Source organism: Delphinapterus leucas, chromosome 5 (assembly GCF_059928025.1).
Source record: "Delphinapterus leucas isolate spDelLeu-1000000601 "Yukka" chromosome 5, BTC_Dleu_Yukka2, whole genome shotgun sequence".
Taxonomy (NCBI): domain Eukaryota; kingdom Metazoa; phylum Chordata; class Mammalia; order Artiodactyla; family Monodontidae; genus Delphinapterus; species Delphinapterus leucas.
In genome coordinates this window covers 64678700-64697996 of record NC_143133.1, presented here as the reverse complement: position 1 = coordinate 64697996, position 19297 = coordinate 64678700, and the positions used below count along the sequence as shown (strand labels likewise).

Genomic DNA, 19297 nt, shown 5'->3' with positions numbered 1-19297 from the left:
CGAGCGGGGGGCTACTCTTCATTGCGGTGCGTGGGCTTCTCATTGCAGTGGCTTCTCTTGTTGTGGAGCATAGGCTCTAGGCGCCTGGGCTTCAGTAGTTGCGGTATGTGGGCTCAGCAGTTGTGGCTCGCCACCTCTAGAGTGCAGGCTCAGTAGTTGTGGCGCACGGGCTTAGTTGCTCTGCAGCATGTGGGATCTTCCCAGACCAGGGCTCGAACCCGAGTCCCCTGCATTGGCCGGCGGATTCTTAACCACTGCACCACCAGGGAAGCCCAAGAATGGCAACTTTTGTTTCTCTGTCTGTTTCTCCTCCAGACTCCTGGGAGTTGAATGAATCAATGAATGAATGGATAAGTAGCTACACATGTTCAGTAAGGATTCTTTCTCTCCCTCCTCCTCAGGGCCGCCCAATAACTCCAGTGTACACGGTGGCTCCGAACGTTCAGAGAATTCCCGCTGCCGGGATCTACGGGGCCAGTTATGTGCCATTTGCTGCTCCAACCACAGCTACGATCGCCACGCTGCAGAAGAACGCGGCGGCCGCCGTCTACAGCGGGTACGCAGGCTACATACCTCAGGCCTTCCCCGCCGCTGCTATCCAGGTGCCCATCCACGACGTCTACCAGACCTACTGAGATCCACCCACCACAACCACTGAAGGAACACTTTACTATTTATGAAGAAAGAACGTGTTGGGTTAGCACACACAAAACCCGAACGTGAAGAATGTTATCAGATACCATACTGGAATATTTTATATACATGAAGTTTTCACTAGTTTTTTTAAGACTGTTTTCAATTTAGCAGACCTGTGTTTGTACATTTCTAAGAGGCTTGCAATGGTTTGTGCCTTAAACACCATCTCTTAAAAATTTGTATGCTGTAGTACATTTGTATAGAGGTTTTCGTTTTTGTATTTTTAAGGATATATTTTCAGTATGAAGGTTATTTTCTTAACTTCTGCACTCCAGAGATTTCTATTTTGTAGTACCTTCAATAGTAAATATATCAACTATATATTAAAAAGCACACTTGAGCAGCTAGGGAACTATTTTGAAAAATATATTCAATATTTAAAGATACAAACAATAGTGCTTTAAAAATACTACATAAAACGTTATTTTAAAAGTTATACTGGAAAGTGCAATTTTAAAATGAGTGAAACCTCTATTTCTGCTGGAATTAAAAGTTGACGGGTGTTACTATGTGTTATCCATGACGGTTCTGTTTTTTAAACACTCGACCTCTCCTTAAGCCAACATTGAAAGACTTGTCACACTTCTGAGTCCAAACACTGGAAAGCTCTCTCACCTGCCACCATCACCCTGGGTCCCTGTTCCTTCTCCAGGTGCCTTTGCTCTTAGATAGGTTCTCTCCCCACCCACTAGCCACCCTGTCCCCCTGTTCCCAGACCCACCTTCGTGTTCGGCAAGTCTAGGACAAATGCATTACTCTGACAGAGAAAACATTGATGACTTTTATACTTCTTTTTGTTGGGGTTTTTTGTTATGGGTTTTTGGTTTTTTGGGGGCGTTTGGTTTGGTTGGGAGGTATTTTCAATAGCAGAGTATGTGTAAGCACAAGATTTTAATAGTTTGCATAAGACATCTTTGCATAGCTATTTAATTGTCCAATATACAACTTTCATTCCTTTCCTAATGCTTTTATTTTATTATATTTGTTTTGAAGTATAAGTTTGTAGAGACAGAGAATGTTATTGTAGACAAGACCCTGAAAGACTCTTGTCGGCAGATATGCTTCTAGTTGCCTTACCATGTTTCATGCGAAATGTCTGTGGTTGTCACGGTGTCGGAAATACTATGTCTCTTGAACAGGGCCTCCCTCCGTTGCCATGCAGGTGGCAGGTGAACTGAATCGGGGCATGCACAGCCAGGAGGAGGAGGAGAGACCTGCAGGAGTAACAGATAGTTTGTAAATATCTCCTAATCCTTGTTTTTAGCTGTTCTGTGTTGCAGAAGTTCACGGTACCTAGTTGAATGCAAAGTGAAACCATTTTATTTCAATGTTATTGAACAGTTTTGTTTTAGTAGGAAGTAAATGTATTGTTGCAGTGTTTTGTGCCTGGTTAAAGGCCTTTGTTTAGCAGAGTGAATGTAAAATACAGTAAACTGTTAAGATTGTCATCTACTTGAGGAAATACACCAACTTGGAATTTTTTTGCTTTAAAGGTTCTATCAAGGAAGTGAGGTGTGCAATAGATGGCACGGCCACAGTTGTGTGTTTATGTCATATTGGAGATTCCGTCAAACCTTCTACTCACTGAATTTTGCTGATGGCTGCATTCTTATTGTGGATTAATAATAGGATGGTGCCCTTAGCAAACGTATTAGTTTTGTTTTACATTTTAAATTAAGAGATTCCCAAATGCCCTCTTCTCCCTCATCTTACGGTGGGTTGAATTCTTTATATATAAGCAATATTTATTTAACTGTTCTATAAAGTTATTGAGTGCCTGCGAAGGCCTTTAAACATTCCTAACCTTCCTTTCCATCGTTCTTAAATGACATAAAGTAATTGTGCAATGTTCCTGATTCTGCACCCAGCAAACTGCATCCAAACTCAAATCTGTTGTAATGAGTAATCCAACAAAATGCAGTCTGGATTAGATCCCCGTCCTTTGACTTTATGTGAAAGAAGTACTCTCCTACTCTCCTTCCAGTGAAGGATTCATTATCACAGAGGTTCACTGGATGAGACTGACCCAGGGGTCTTACTGTATTTTACATGTGCCTGTAAATTATTTGCAAAAAAGAAAAAGGAAAAAAATGGTGTCTTAACATGGCAACTACCAAACTACCTTAAAAATAAACGTTGCTGACATAGCCCGTTAAGTATCAGTGAGCCTCCTACCTACCTATGGTCTGTCTGTTCCTGTTGTTTGAAAAACATTTCACATATGTACACTACTGAGGTAAGTTTGTAACTTGAAATGTGAACTTTTTTTAGGGTTAAGAACAAACTATATAAATGTTTAAAAAAAACCAAACTTTGGAGTTCTCTGTTTTCAAACATGCTAGCAGTTTAGTTGTTACCTTTAGTTGCATTGTATTTGAAAAGCTTTCAAGTTTATTTAGATCTTGCTTCATTTACAATACATTCTTAGGATGTATGTAGTAAATAAAGCTTTCTTTAAAGCAATTTCAAGACCTTATTTTAAATTGTGTTTTTCTTTATACACATTTTTTTCCCTAACAAATTAGAATAACCCTTACAGCATAGAAGGAACTGACTAATTCATTATTTTCAGCTGGAGAAAATCATATCTTTGATTTGGAATTACTAATGAAGATGAGGCACATAGTAACAATTGTAAATTATCAGTGTCTTCAAACTTGTGCCCAGGTGGTAGAAAGTTGAGCACTCATCTACTACTCGGCATCTGGATTAGAATGGGATGTGGCAAAGCCTGTCACTGTTCTCGGCACTGGTTTGTTTATGATCCCAAGAGCTTTACACTCAGAAATCTACATGGAGGCAGTTCATGAGACCTTGAGTTGTTTGGTGGTCTCATGAAAGTGCTGGGGTGACCTAATGTTGGTCACCGCATTGGAAACCAAAGCCCTCTGTTTCACCTTTTTCACAGCACCCAGCAAGATTAGCAGGGTACTGCCTTTTTCTCTAGAGATCATCACTAACTTCAGGTAGGATCCATCAGCAAAGCCAATCAAATGATTCAAGGGAAACTGGTAGGTTGTCAATGGAATTACTTCTAAAAACTGTCCCACGTGGCTCTGCCGTTGATTAAGAATTTTACCTTCTTAGTCTTGAGCAGCCTGGGTCATGGCCTCCCGACCCACATTTCTTAGAATTCTAACTTCCTGCTTCCTCTTAAAAGGAAAAAGGCTCTTTCAGAGGCAGAAGAGGCCAGGGAACTTCCCAAGATGACAGATCATTAGCCAGTATTTTCAAGGGGAACAAGATCTGCCGACTCCTTCTTGTTCTAGGAGAAGAGTACAGATGCTTTTCAAGTTGCAGAATCAGAGTTTGATTGCTCTTGTCAGAAAAAGAATTAACAGTCTTACAAAATGTATATTACACCTCTACTAGATGCTGCCCTGCCCAGCTTTGTCCTAGGAGCTGCGGTGACTACAGCATCAACAAAACCAACAAAACCTTGCACACATAGAGCCTACATTCCAGTGGGAGAACACGGACAAAATAAGCAGGTAAATAGTGTGTTGGGTGGGGATAAAAGCTTTGCTTGGGTGATTCATTAGGCTTTTGGCTTCCATTGCCACGGGACCTCACAAGAACTCAGTGAAGTACGCAGAGCAGATATGTGACCGGCCAAGGTCCCACAGCTGGTAGGAACCAGGGCAGAAATCTGTGCTCAGACTCCAAGTCCCAGATACTTTCGAACAGCAAACACACTGACCCTGGACATGGACAGATTCGGTAGTGCCAACAACCAACTTCACGGTCAACAAAAAGAAAAGGAAAGCTTTTCTCCAAGTGTAGTTTCTTTTCTGTTGGTTGGCTTTTAGTGTGTTTTCAAATGCAGCCTCTTTCCTTGGGGGGATGGGAACTGAAGGAAGAATGGCTGAAATGCCTCCTTTCAGCCTGGAAGACATAGCACTAGGTGAGCTGCTAAAATTGTCTGGTAGATTTAAGGAATTCGATCTACAGTGCCGTATCGAGGATTATGGAGAGGGCTAAACAACTATTGTTAAGAAGTCAACTATACCCTTCTGCTTCTTCACTAGGATAGATGCCCCAATTTGTTTTAATTCCAAAAATATCTGTCAAGACAACGTGCATAAGCACTTATTTAGTTGGAAGTCAAAACAGCTAGAAAACAAAGTTCTAATTTTTCTTTTCTCATGAAGGGTAATCCTAGGGACAGTCCAACATTTTATTGGGTGCTGTGACATGGCCTACACTGTGCTGGGTATATTTTGTTAACTATAATTGATTCTACCGGCTTGCCAGGCCCTGTTTTAAGGGCATTAGGGTAGTTGACTATTTTCAAGAGATGTGTATAGTATATTACATGATATTGGGTTGGCCATAAAGTTCATTCAGGGTTTTCCATAAGATGGTATAGAAAACCCGAACGAACTTTTTGGCCAGCCCAACATTATAAAGTCTTTTGGGCAACCTTTATATCAGAGTTGGGTTTTTTTAAAAAACGAAATGTGACATTTTGGCATGGCTATTTTGACGAAATCACATTTGGCACAGTGACCCTAAAAAAAAATTATATCTTCATCTTAAAAAAAAAATACTGATAGGATAACAGATGTATTCACTTTATCCTTGCCCAACCACTTCCTTGACACACTCTCCATCTCTTTGACCATCCAAGGTCAAGGACAGGAGTAGGTTTAAATACAGAATGAAACTCAGGAGATGAGTTTTGCTTCAATTCCAAGTTCTAAGCTACCAGATTGGATACAGCCTTTCTTCTCTTTCTCATTAGTTTTCCCTCTCTAGGTGCCCAGTATTCCTCTGTTTCCTAACTCCTCACACCAAAATGTAATTGCCTAAATACTTGTCAAGCGCTGTGGCCTGGTAGAACAGGCTGGGCTTGCAGTTGGGATGCCTAGGGGCTGAACCTCCAGCTTTGCTATTTACCAGCTGTGTGACCTTGGAAAAGACGCCTTGCCTCTCTGAGCGCCAGTTTCTTAATTGGTAAAACAGAGATAATAATCCTGACCTCATAAGGTTATTGGGAAAATCAGATGAGTTAATGAATCTTTAAAAAGCCTCGTATGTCAAAGACAAAGTTATCTCCTTTCTCTTCCTCTTTATAAACTGTAGTGTGAATGCGTCCCCACTGTATTCTCATTTAAGCCTTTCCATTTGGCACCTTTTTATGCTCTTGTTCACCCATTTTTTTCAATAAACATTTGTTGAATTCCAGCTATGTGCCAGAACAGTATGAGGCACCGGAGAGACAATGATCAACAAAATCGACCCCCTCTGCCCTCCAGAAACTCCCGGGCGTGATAAGGCAGTGTTGCAAGGGCTATGAGATGGGAGGCGCACCCAGGCCTGGGCAAGGGGTTAAGAAGACTTTGGGGAGGAAATGGCATCTAAGCAAAGAAGGACAGGATGAGTAGGAGGAAGGGCAGATGAGCAGGGAGAAGTGGGAACAGGAAATGCCCAGGCCCAGAAGAAAAAGCGTGGTATAGTCAAGTACCTGAAAGAAGTTCAGTGTGGCAACCTCAAAAGAGGAGGAGAAAGGGTGTGGAGTGGGGAAACACAACCTTTGTTCCCTCCAACACTAAACATGATTGATAGGCCCATATTAACTGTGGAAGGAAGAGATTTGGCCTGCATAACAAGGAAGTAGGAAGAACCCTAAATCATGCCAATTTAGGACTTTGAGTTTCTTTTAGAAAATGGGGGTGCCCCACATTTACCTAAACTGAGAGGCTGAGGGCTTGTCTAGCAATCAACAGTATGATGCATCTGAGCACTCCCCTAGCAGGCAACTGCCTCTCTCCGGCCTTCCTGGCCCCAGGTGATGCCCACCAACACTGATCTTTCCATGGGAGAGTTTGTAGGGGCAGCCAAGGCTCTTAGGGTTCCCACCCCTTCCTTCTTTAGATCCAGGTTCCACCTTCTGGGGACTTCCATCCTTCCTCTCTCGAGTCTTACAGCAGATACAAGCATCGGCCAAGCTGTCCCCACTCTCCCTCGCCACAGGAATGCAGCCTTCTCAGCAAAGGTGATGGAGGCCCATAGTCCTCCAGATGACTGTGAGGGTAGAGGAGGGTCCCACGTAAAATCTCCAGACATGCACTGGCTTCCTCAACAGGGTTATATATCCTGTGACTCCATTCCACACAGTTATACCCACAATCAAAAGCAACACCAAACCTTGCATTTGCAAGAAATATGACCTTTCCTGAGCTAATTTTTAGCCAACCTTCTTTCTTGGCTTGTTCTACTTTGTTTGGCAAAAATCTTTAATGATTAACCAAACACGAGGCTTAAATAGGCCTTAGTCATTCTGAGGCAGGTAAGACAAGTTGCTGGAGCCCAATTGTTTCTGAGATGACCTTGCTGGGGGCGCTGGGTCAAGACATTTTGAGCTCATGGTACCATGATAACATTGGGTCATGCCAGTAGCATTCTGCTGGGATTTTTCCTCTCCTTTCTCAAGACTTTTATTCCAAAATGTGGTGGCAGCAGGGAATGGTATTTCTGTCAGCTTCACCCCCACCCCAATTCAAATATGGCCACCGACACTTTCTCAGTCATACAAAGTCGTATACAAACTCAGCTTCCCAACAGGCACCTAATCTCCCCTTTCCATATAAGATGCTCTCCTAAGAGGAGAAATTCTGGAAATGCAACTGATTCTAAATGTGCTTGAGCATTTATAGAAAGAAGCATTTTGAACATGAGACAATAGCAAAAATTACCTATTTAGCATAATTTCCTAACCCCTAAGTACAAATATCTAAACCATCGAGTGCCCAGTCAAAGCCTGCCCTCTGTGAGTATTTCTCTTTCTTGTTTGTCATTTTCCTTGTGTTTGGGAATAATGTTAAAGCCTTAGAGGGTGATCACTCAGCCGGAGAGAAAAGGAATTGTTGACAGTAACTTACCGTATGTCAAGTAGTTTACATGGATTTTTTTAAAACTTTTTATTAAAAAATAACATAGATGCAGAATTATGCACATATCATATATACAGCTTGATAAATTTTCACAAACTGAGCACCTCCATGTAACCAGCATCCAGATGAAACATATGACCAGCATGCCAGACGCTTCCCTATGGCCCTTTCTAGTTGCTACCTCCTCACCAAGAAGTCACCATTCTGACTTCTAACAGTGTAGATTAGTTTTGCCTGGGTCATTTTTTCATACCTGAGATAGCTACTGCTATTATCCCCATTTTACAGATAAAAAGCAAGCAGGCAGAGGGAGATTCAATAACTTCCCCAAGACCATATAGCTGCTAAGTAAAAGAGTCTGAATCTGAACCTGGCTCGTCTGACTCCAGGGCTGGGGATGCGGTAGGGAAGTGTAATGATAATTCATCCATTTTGCGAGGACCTAAAGTCACTTGTTTATTCTAGAAGTTACAGTGATCTCCTAACTGAGTCACCTGACCACAAAGGTCATTGGAAAAGAGAGATTAAAAATCAGCATGTATGGCAGAACATGGGGCACAAAACCTTCTGGAGCCCCCAGGCCCTGTAGGATTACCTTTCTACGTTCATTTTTCCCTGGTGGCTTCCAAACCTCTTGCACCTTAACATTCCCTGTTATCAAACTTCACTCTCAGTAAGGGGAGGAATGAACCAATTCACACTGAGGTAGGTAACACATTTTCACTAAGGGCAGATCCCTTGTTCAATAAACTGAGGAGCAAAGTTCTAATTTTGGAATTTAAGGCCATACCCAGTTAAATACAGAGATTAACTTCAAGGGTCCGGAGGTCCTCCGCCTGCCCATGACACGGTACCACAAAGGCAGCCCGGTCGAGGGAGCTCGGCATAGGAATTCTGAGTTGCTAGGGGCCAAAGAATTAGACCCCTGGAGAGTCCACTGAACAAGGCTAAGGAGCAGTGTCCCAGATATGAGACAAACTGAATAAAATTCTGGAAAGACATTCCAGTCAAGGAATTTCCTTTATTCTAAAACACTACTCATAATTTTAGCTTATTTTCGAACAGCATTTCGCTGTCCACAGAAGGCTTTCTTCAGGCCCATCTCATCTGAGCCTCATGACAGTCTGTAAGATAGTTATGAAAGACATTCTTCTTTCCTCCTCCTCTTTCATTCATTTATTACGAAATGTTTTTGAGCATCTACTGTGTGCCAGGCTTTGTGGTGGAGCCTAAAAATACAGTGGTGAGCATGATCTCCATTTTATCAAGGAAGAAATTGAGGCTTAAAGAGGATAAATGACTTGCCCAAGATCACAAGTATACTCTAAATTAAATAATATGGTGTGACCTTTCACCCTGCACCAGACTTTTAAATGCAGGGTCTCATTAAATCCTCACAGCAACTCTGTGAGGCAGTTCCTATTATTTTACCTTCCATTTTACAAATAAAGTAACTGAAGGTCAGAGAGGTTATATGACTGCCCAAGCTCTCACAGCTGTGTAGGTGGAAGGGCCAGCATTCGGATCCTCATTGGTCTGACTCCAGAAATGAGAGCTTAAGTATTACCTTGTAGATTCAACCACCGATGATATCACTGACCCATCTGGGCCCTAAACAGAACTCATGAGAGTTTTGACTCTGATGCGAATAGTAGGGTAATTACGAGCTCTGTGGTTCTGTGGGAGGCCGTACAATGACTTGGTTGGCTCAGCATAAGCCCTACTTCTTGGGTTAAACAGACATTTCTGTGCATCTCTTACAGAACAGCCTTTTCACCCCAATGTTAAATATATCCATTCAAACAGAACTAGAAATAAAGTCCTTGAAATCTGAAGTTTTAAAAAACATGCCACAAACTAATAAAGATGTACTGTATAGCACAGGGAACTCTCTACTCAATACACTGTCATGAGCTATATGGAAAAAGAATCTAACAAAAGAGTGGATATATGTATATGTATATTGATTATTGATTCACTTTGCTGTACACCTGAAACTAACACAACATTGTAAATCAACTATACACCAATAAAAAATTTTTTGAAAAGGATAAATAAAAAACACGCACAATAGCTTGATGCCTTAAATACACCCTGCCCTGAGTAGAGCTGGATATGCCAGAGATGGAAGGGTGATTAACCACTGAAGGCTTCACTTCCACTTTTCAGAATGCTCCCCCTAGTAACCTGAGTGTTTCTATACCTTCCTTTCCCCCAGAGTTAGTCCCATCATGGGCAATCACTCAAGGAGTGTCTGGCTCCTTGTGTTTTGAGGATCCAGAAAGTAGAGACAGTGCCCCACTTTCTCTGTGGAGCACCAGTAGCATCTAGAACCATGTGGCGACCTAGAACATTGGTGCTGGCAGCCTCCACATGGGCCTCCCTGCCTCCATTCTTGCTGCCCTTCCGCTTGTGCTCAACGTTATAGCCAGTGATCTTCCTAAAATCAAATCTGAATGCCACTCACATCAAAAATCTTCAGCAGTTGGGCTTCCCTGGTGGCGCAGTGGTTGAGAGTCCGCCTGCCGATGCAGGGAACACGGGTTCGTGCCCCGGTCCGGGAGGATCCCACGTGCCGCGGAGCGGCTGGGCCCGTGAGCCATGGCCGCTGAGCCTGCGTGTCCGGAGCCTGTGCTCCGCAACGGGAGAGGCCACAGCAGTGAGAGGCCCGCGTACTGTAAAAAAAAAAAAAAAAAAATCTTCAGCAGCATCCCACTGCTGACGGTACAAAGTTCAGACACTAGCTTAAAACATAACGGGCCCTTTATAATCGGGCCTCTGTGTCTCTCTAGCATTATCTCCTGCTGGCTGCACGTGGGCAGAACTGATACTCAGATAGTATGTACCACCAGTATCCCTGTGATTAACCAGAGCCTGTGCTGGTTACTGAAGATTCTATGTTCCTTTCACCTGGTTACCATTTTCTCCAATTACAGACCCGACCTCATTTTATTGTGCTTCACTTTATTGAGCTTTGCAGATACTGTGCTTTTTTTTACAAATTGGAGGTTTGTGGCAATACTGCATCGAGCAAGTCTATCAGTGTCATTTTTCCAATAGCATTATTTTTAAATTAAGGTATGTAGATTGTTTGTTTAGACTTAATGCTATTGGAGACTTAACAGACTACAGTGGAGTGTAAACATAACTCTTATGTGCATTGGGAAAACAAAAAAATTCGTGTGACTTGTTTCATTGTGATATCTTTGTTACTGTGGTGGCCTGAAACTACAGTATCTCTGAGGTGAGCCTGCATACCAAACCATCTGCAGCTCCTGTAAGAAGGTTCTGTCCCTCTAGTAGTGTCCACCCAACAAACTTCCACTCATTTATCAAACATTTATTGAGCACCTCATATACTAAGTATTGTGCTAGGCATTCAGGGTAGGGACTCCAGCTCTCAAGAAAATGCTGGTCTAGTGGGAAAACAGAAAAGTTAAGAGATAGTTATAAAATAGCAGGAGAAGTGTTTGGACAGAGAGAAACTTCAGTGTTTGAAGAGAGCAGAGAAGGGGCACTTAACCCAGACTCAGGGTTTAGGGAGGTTTTCCTGGAGAGGGGAGATTTCTGCTGGGGTTCTGAAGGCTGAGAAGGGACAGAAGGAATCCTGAAAAAGTAAACGATGAATCTGTTAATAGTACAAAAGAAGTAAAGCCTAAAATTAGAGTTGAGGGGACTCCCCTGGTGGTCCAGTGGTTAAGAATCCACCTTCCAATGCAGGGGCGCAGGTTCAATTCCTGGTCGGAGAACTAAGATCCTACATGCCGCGGGGCAACTAGCCTTTGTGCCACTACTGAGCTCACGTGCCTCAACTAGAGAGAAGCCTGCGTGCCGCAACTAAGACCCAAAACAGCCAAAAATAAATAAAATAAATAATAAAAAAAAAAGAGAGGTGAGGCTAGTGATGTGAGGTTGAGATGTGTGTGTGTGTGTGTGTGTGTGTGTGTGTGTGTGTGTTGTGGACCATTCAGGTGTGAGATTCCATCCTGACCACAGTGGGGAACCAATAATTGATTTTCTTCAGGGAAGTGACTTGATTAGAATTGCATGTTAGAGAGAATGTTCTGGCCAGAGCATAGAGAGCAAGCTGGAAGGGAAGGATGAAAGGAAGGGAGACCAGCTAGGAGTCTGTTGCAGGAAACAGATGAGAGATGGCAGTGGGCTGGACTAAGGCACTAGCAAAGGGGTTAGATATGGAATGGGCTCAAGAGGTGTTAACTAAAAGTCAATAAACACTGCTGACTAGTTAAAGATGGGGCACAAGGAAATGAAGACTAACTCCCAAGTATCTTCCCTGGGTAACTGGGTGGCTAAAGATGCAGTTTTACATAGCTAACATGATATAGCGCTGTTCTGTGCACTTTACATGAATTGACCAGTTTAATCCTGTTAACAACTCCATGAGATTATACCTTTTTCTTTTTTTTTTTTTTTGCGGTACGCGGGCCTCTCACTGTTGCGGCCTCTCCCGTTGTGGAGCACAGGACCCGGACGCGCAGGCTCAGAGGCCATGGCTCACGGGCCCAGCCGCTCCGCGGCACGTGGGATCTTCCCGGACCGGGGCACGAACCCGCGTCCCCTGCATCGGCAGGCGGACTCTCAACCACTGCGCCACCAGGGAAGCCCAGATTATACCATTTTTATTCCATTTTATAGACAAGGAACCTGAGGCACAGAGAGGTTAATTAAGTTGTCCAAGGTCACACAGCTAGTAAGTGACAGAATCAGGATTTAGACTCAGGTAGTCTGAGAACACAATTCACATTCTTAACCAGTACCACTGGATTGCAATTTACTGAAAGGAAAAGTATGGAAGGAGTAGCAGATTTGGTTGAGCATATGACAAGCCCAGCTTAGGACAGGTTGAGCTTCAGATGCCTGTAGAGGATCCAGGTAAAGTCCAGAAGGTATTTGGATATATGGAGATGGGCTAAAACTATGAGTTTATAAAGTATGACCCTTTATAATCTAATATTACTTCTGGCATTTTTCAATGGGTGTATTTTTCATTTGCCTTAAATCATGGTGTCCCTAGGGCATTCGTGGCTATGCAATTTCCTCTTCCTCTTGGGAGGGAGCCTAAAGTAGACAAGTTCCCCTCTGTTCTTCCCTCTCCTATGTCCTCCCAAACCCAGTTTTGCCTGTGACCAGGGGGTGGGTAATTCTACTGAATTTTGGGGCTCAGTTGGCAGGCGCATTTGGCTTTCATGCCAGGCTAAGTCCTCCAACATCCTCCAGTCTCCTCCATCAGTAATAAACATGGTACCCACATCTCCATTTTTTAAATTGATGGTAAAATTAATATTCACCATTTTATTTGGAAGTAGACAATTCAGTGGCTTTTATTACTTTCACAGTGTTGGGTATACTGGGTAACTATCACCACTATATAATTCCAGAACATTTTCATCACTGCCACCCCCCCCAAAAAAAAACCCTTACCCATTAAGCAGTCACTCCCCATACCCTCTCACTCCAGTCCTTGGCAACAACTGATCTGCTTTCTGTCGCTATGGACTTGCCTATTCTGGACATTTCCTATAAATGAAATCACATAGGGCTTCCCTGGTGGTGCAATGGTTAACAATCTGCCTGCCAATGCAGGGGACATGGGTTTGAGCCCATCCAGGAAGATCCCACATGCCTCGGAGCAACTAAGCCTGTGCACCACAACTGCTGAGCCTGCGCTCTTGAGCCCATGAGCCACAACTACTGAGTCCATGTGCCACAACTACTGAAGCCCACGCACCTAGAGCCCATGCTCCACAACAAGAGAAACCATGGCAATGAGAAGCCCGTGCACTGCAACCAAGAGTAGCCCCTGCTCGATGCAACTAAAAAGAAAGCCCGCGCACAGCAACGAAGACCCAATGCAGCCAAAAATAAATAAAAAAATAAATTTATTTAAAAAATGAAATCATATAACATGTGGCCATTTATGACTGGCTTTTTTCCCTCTTGGCCTATTTTCAAAATTCACCCATGTTATCGCATATATTAGTACTTCATTTCTTTTTATGCCATTGTATGGGCATACCACATTTTATTCATCCATTCAACAGCTGATGGACGTTTGTATCGTTTCTAATGTTTTGGGTATCATGAATAATGCTGCTAGGAATGTTCATGTTCAAGTTTTTGTTTGAACGCCTATTTTCATTTCTTTTGGGTATGTACCTACCTAGGAGTGCAATCGCTGGGTCATAAGGTAATTCTGTGTTCAACATTTAAGGAACTGCCAAACTGTTTTGCAAGCAGCACCATCTTACATTCCCACAAGCAGTGTATGAGGGTTCCGATTTCTCCATATTCTTGCCAAGGCTGAGTTTTTTTCCTCTTTCCTTTTCTTTTTTTTTTTTCCCAGCCATACCAGGGATCGAACCCACGCCCCCTCTGTGGAAGTGCAGAGTCCCAACCACTGGACTGCCAGGGAAGTCCCTCTTTTTTGTTTTTTTTTAAATTCGAGCCATCCTAGTGGGTTTGAAGGGGTATATAGAGTGGTTTTGATTTGCGTTTCCCTAACGACTAATGATGTGAATAATGTTTTTGTGTGCTTATTGGCCACTTACATAAATTCTTTGGAGAAACATTAAGTCCTTTGCTCATTTTTAATTGGGTTGCCTTTTTGTTGTTGAGTTGTAAAAGTTCTTTAAATATCCTGGATACCAAACCCATGTCAGATACATGATTTGCAAATATTTACTCCCATTATATGGGTTACCTTTTCATATTCTCTTTTTTTTTAATTAAAAAAAATTTTTTTTGGCCACACAGCGTGGCTTGAGGGATCTCAATTCCCCAACCAGGGACTGAACCCAGACCATGACAGTAAAAGTGTTGAATCCTAACCACTAGACCACCAGGGAACTCTCATGCTTTTCATATTCTTGATAGTGTTCTTTGAGGACAAAAGTTTGATGAAGTCAAATTTATCTGTTATTTTTCTTTTATGCTTGTGCTTTTGGTGTCATATCTAAGAATTCATTGCCAAATCCAAAGTCATGAAGATTTTTCCCTGTTTTTTCCTAAGACTTTTCTAGTTAAACTCTTACATCTTTGATCCATTGAGTTAATTTATGCTTATGGTGTGAGATAGGGGTCCAACTTAATTCTTTGGATAGTTTGTTGTCCCACACAATTTATTGGATACCTATGATTAACTCATTTTAGCCCCAAGATATAAAGATTTGTTGTCTGTGATGAGGAGGTAACGAGCTAGGGCAGTGGCTTGCTAGTAAATGTTTAACAACTGGCTCTCCGGAAAGAAAAATCCCTGATTTGTAGCCTTTGCCAATTTCCATGGTCCAAGTAGTCCCACCATGGCTAATTTCAAGGTGCTATCACCAAACACCAACTTGGGAAGAGAGTGCGATAGTCCAGCATTATTTGGTATTTCCACCGTACAGATAAAACAGGTGCAAATAACCTTAACAGCATAGATAATAGTGGCAAGTTTTAAGTATTTATCACCTTTGTTTTTACTATATATAATTTATGTTATTATAAGTTTATACACTTTGTTTTTTCAATAATGGCTGTGTTTAACAATTGGCTCACAAAATTCCTGAAAATTAAAGAATCATCTCTCATGAGCTAACACAAGTCAGCTTCATCCTGGGCTACAGGCACACTTTGAGCTAAGGGACACATGTCCTTGCATAGACACGAGAGCATGGCCATGAGGTCAGACAGACCTCTCTCAGACTTTATCCTTATGAGAATTTGGGAAAGTCACTAAATCTCAGTTTCTTCACCAATAAAATGGGATGATAGTATTTCTTTCTCAAGGTCGTTATAAAGATGAGAGGTAAATATACAGAGTCTGAGCCATAAGAGGTGTTCAAAAATCCTAGTTTAATATTATTTTCCATAGCTTTAAGCATAGTATCATTTTGTGTGTGTGTGGAGGGGGTGGAGTTTAAAAGAAAAGACGATTGAGAGTTACCCAGGGTATAACTGGGAGATACCAAGTCCCACACTAGGCATAACATTTGTGTGAAGACACAGATCCAAATAAGTTTCACTTATTATACACTCGTCATGGGCAGAGACTTGGAAATCTTGCCTCTGGGAGTTTGGGAGGAGGGGAAGCACAGTATCAGGCTCATGGCAACCCTAGAAATTGGGGAATCAGACTGTGATTCTGTGTCTCCCCACAAGGTCTTCCTGGCTCCCCACATATATTCCTGACAGACCGCTCAGGAACTTGACTGTTCTACCCTTTACATTTCAGATGTGTTACCTAAAGGGAGGGAGGCTTTGCCCTGAGCGCGTCATAGGGATCAGCTTATCAGTCAGCCTGGGGGGCAGAGAGCAGGGCCTCAGACAGATGTCACCTGGGGCAGAGGGGGGAGGACTGGGCAAAGCTCCTGGCCTGGAGTAGGGCTTTGCAGGGGGCTGCTGGGACATGAAGGAAGGAAAGAAACCACGCAGCAGTGAGAGGGAAGGGTCAAGAAGAGGCACAAAAGCAGTTCTGCCCCACCTCCCAGACCTGCCCACAGACTCCGATTTCACACCACCCCGTGAGAAAGCTAACATCCTCTTTGCTTTTCTGTGTCCTCAGCTGCAAATACCAGGGACACACTTAATCAGGAAGTAAATGCACAGTGGCTGGCACTTGATCCCGTTTGTCAACATTTCGCAGCCTCTTTGGAGAGGCCTGTGGAAAGATGAGCTGAAAGGTATAATCCTTTTGCCCTGGGGAGGCCAGGTTCTTTGTTTTTTGCACCCTGGTATACTGGTCACTTATGAAACAGCAGTTGCAAACTGTCGATCATGTTTTAAGCATGGAAAATCCAGCATGCTGACAATCCCACCAAAACAGGTTCTTATTTCAGAGAGCAGTGGCCAAGTGTGTGCTGGGAACCTGACTTTGTGCTCAACTGGGGGTCCCTGGGCAAGTCACTTGGCTTCTCTAGGCGTCCATATCCTTTCCGTAAATCAGAAATACAGTAACAGTACCTACCCTTGTAAGGCTGTTTTGGGGAGACCTAGCCTAATGCAATGCTTTGCCCAATGATAGCTAATGTAGTAAGTGCTCAATAAATTGGAGCAGCTGGTGTTATTACTACTGCCTGTGTGACCTTGGCAAGTTATTTCATATTTCTGGGTCTCAGTTTCCTCACACGTTTTTGTCTTGTGGCCCAGATGACCTTGGAGGCGCCTCTGATTCTAGCATTCTATTATTCCCTGACAAACAAGATTCTTTGCCTCGACTCTGGCCCTGTTTATCTAAAGCAAGAGATCAGACCATTTGCTGCTGCTGTTGCAATGCTCAGATAGCAGAGACCTTTGACAGCCCAGAAGGCTTGTTCACCCTTCCCCCTGAATGGAGTTTCAAGGCTCTGGCATAAGTAGCAAACTGATGTGTTTCCCTAACCACAGCATCAGAAGAGGGGGCAGGGTGCTAGGCAGCAGGACCTGGGTGTATTGAAAACAATTGCCCTCGAAATGCTGCCTAGAGGGGAGAATAAACGTGCTCTTGGGCCAAGGTCATGAAAGACATGTCAGCATTTGCTCGGGGACCCAGCACCATCTCCTAGGATTCTACCCCCAAAGCAGGTGGTGGCCGAGGCCGGAAGACAGGGCTCCACTTTCAGAAAAAAATTCCCCTCTGGACTCCAGTTGAATGATACAAAGCTTTTCTTTCTGAATGATTATTAAAAAAGTGAGAGAGAGAGAGAGAGGTGGAGAGAGAGGGAGAAATGGATAGATGAAGTCAAACTTTGTATCTCTGGGCTAAAGGGGACGGAAAGATAGGTTGAAGGCCGGTGGCACCCTATTAATGCTCTTAGCCCTGCCTAATGTTTCTTTTTTTTTAACTTTTTATTTTATACCTGAGTATAGTTGATTAACAATGTTGTACTAGTTTCAGGTGTACAACAAAGTGATTCAGTTATACATATACATGCATCTATTCTTTTTCAAATTCTTTTCCTAATTAGGTTGCTACAGAATACTGAGCAGAGTTCCCTGTGCTATACACTAGGTCCTTGTTCTGCCTAATATTTCCAGTTATCCTAATGTCCTTAGCTCAGGCACATAACGCGACAAGGATTGAGTACCTTGGACACAGAGTAGAGGGAAAGGCTTCTTTTCCTCAGACCCAGGTTCCTAGGGCAGAATGCTAAGGAGTTCAGACTGACTTATTTCCAGAATATCTTGGGTCAACCTCATGTCCATAACAAGGGAAAGAAAAGGAAAAATACCTATGATTATGTACAGAATGCGTTTTCTACAATCCATGTTTTCTCAGAGCCACACTTCTTTGGGGCCTCCCCTGATTTCCATTAATGATTTCCAGATGTCAGCTAAGGAGCTGGTTTCCAGCTGGTAGGAAGTATTGCTCATTAAGAATATTCACAAGACCCCAGGCCTTTAGATGACAAGTCACAGGGCTTCTGTCACCCTCCCAGCTGGAAGATTTCTGCTAAATGACAAATTTCCTGACGTTTTTCCTCACACATCTTGTCCTGTGATCAACTTTCAAGATTACATTTCAGTTTTTTATACTGTCTCTCATTTTGTGCCACTGGTTCCATGCCTCCCTGTCAGTACAAAAGAAGCATCTGTCAGAAAAATGGCTTGAGTGGGTAAGGGCCACCCCCTACCCGGCTGCCATCTTTTTGTGCCTCTGTCGCTCTGTCTCCTGCCTGGACTCAGAAAGGTGAGAGCCGCAAGGAACCTTAGAGATTATGTGTTGTCAGTGAATACCAGCCTGCTCACTGATCCATCATGCCATGGCCACATGTTATGTTCAATAATGGCAATATATCTAGCATTATCCTCAGAACAGGAGCATTGACCTGTAGAATGCCCTGCTACTGTAAAAAGTATGCCGGTAATGGGCTCCAGGTGGGGCTCTCTTAAACCACGCGACACTCGCACAATTCTGTTATCCAGGCAAAAACAAAGAAAGGTGAGTGTATTCGTTTGCTAGGGCTGCCATAACAAAAAACCACAAACTGAGTGGCTAAAACAACAGACTTTATTTCTCGCAATTCTGAAGGCTGGAAGTCAATGATCAAGGTGCTGGCTGGTTTGGTTTCTACTGAGGTCTCTCTCCTTGGCTTGCAGACAGCTGCATTCTTGCTGTGTCCTCACATGGTCTTTCTGCTGTGTATGTGCATCCCTGGTGTTTCTTGGTGAGTCCAAATGTTGTCTTCTTATAAAGACACCAGTCAGATCAGATTAGGGCCCTCCCTGAGGCCTCACATTAACTTAATCACCTCTTTAGGGTCCTCTCTCCAAATACAATCACATTCTAAAGAACTGAGGGCTCAGGCTTCAACATATGAATTTGTGGGGACACATTTCAGCCCATAACGTGAGCTTTTCTGCTCTCTGTTGTCACTGACGTGGTGGAAGAGGAAGAAGAGGAGAACACACTCTATCATTTCAGAGGAATATAAACACTCAGGACCTACCCAGAGGTTAGCAACTAGGACCAAGAAAGTGCAAAAAAGGGAAATCACTGGGCCTGAAATAGAAAACGCTGATTTCTTTCATTGAAATATAGGGTGGCGGGCTTAAATATCCTCACCATCAAACTTGGGTGTGCAGAGAAATCGTATTCTCATCTTATTTGTTGTTATTTGCTAGGTAAAGAGGAGAAAGATAACTGAATGCCCAATCCAGCTTAAATCTTAGTCTAAATAATCATTCAACTGGTCCCTTTTGGGTTCTGGCAATGATGCTGGGAAGAA

The 19297-nt window shown here is 43.0% G+C and overlaps 1 protein-coding gene across 3 annotated transcripts in view; it reads left to right on the top strand.

Moving 5' to 3' along the window:
- Positions 1-1207, top strand: part of RBM47 (RNA binding motif protein 47) — a 160584-nt gene extending 159377 nt beyond the window's left edge. For all 3 annotated transcript variants that reach the window (XM_089911833.1, XM_022565550.3, XM_022565558.3), the window contains one exon: positions 402-1207. In XM_089911833.1, coding sequence (XP_089767959.1) covers positions 402-635 — 234 coding nt within the window. In that variant the 3' untranslated portion in view covers positions 636-1207. The remainder of the gene's footprint in view (positions 1-401) is intronic.
- Positions 1208-19297: the final 18090 nt, after the last annotated feature.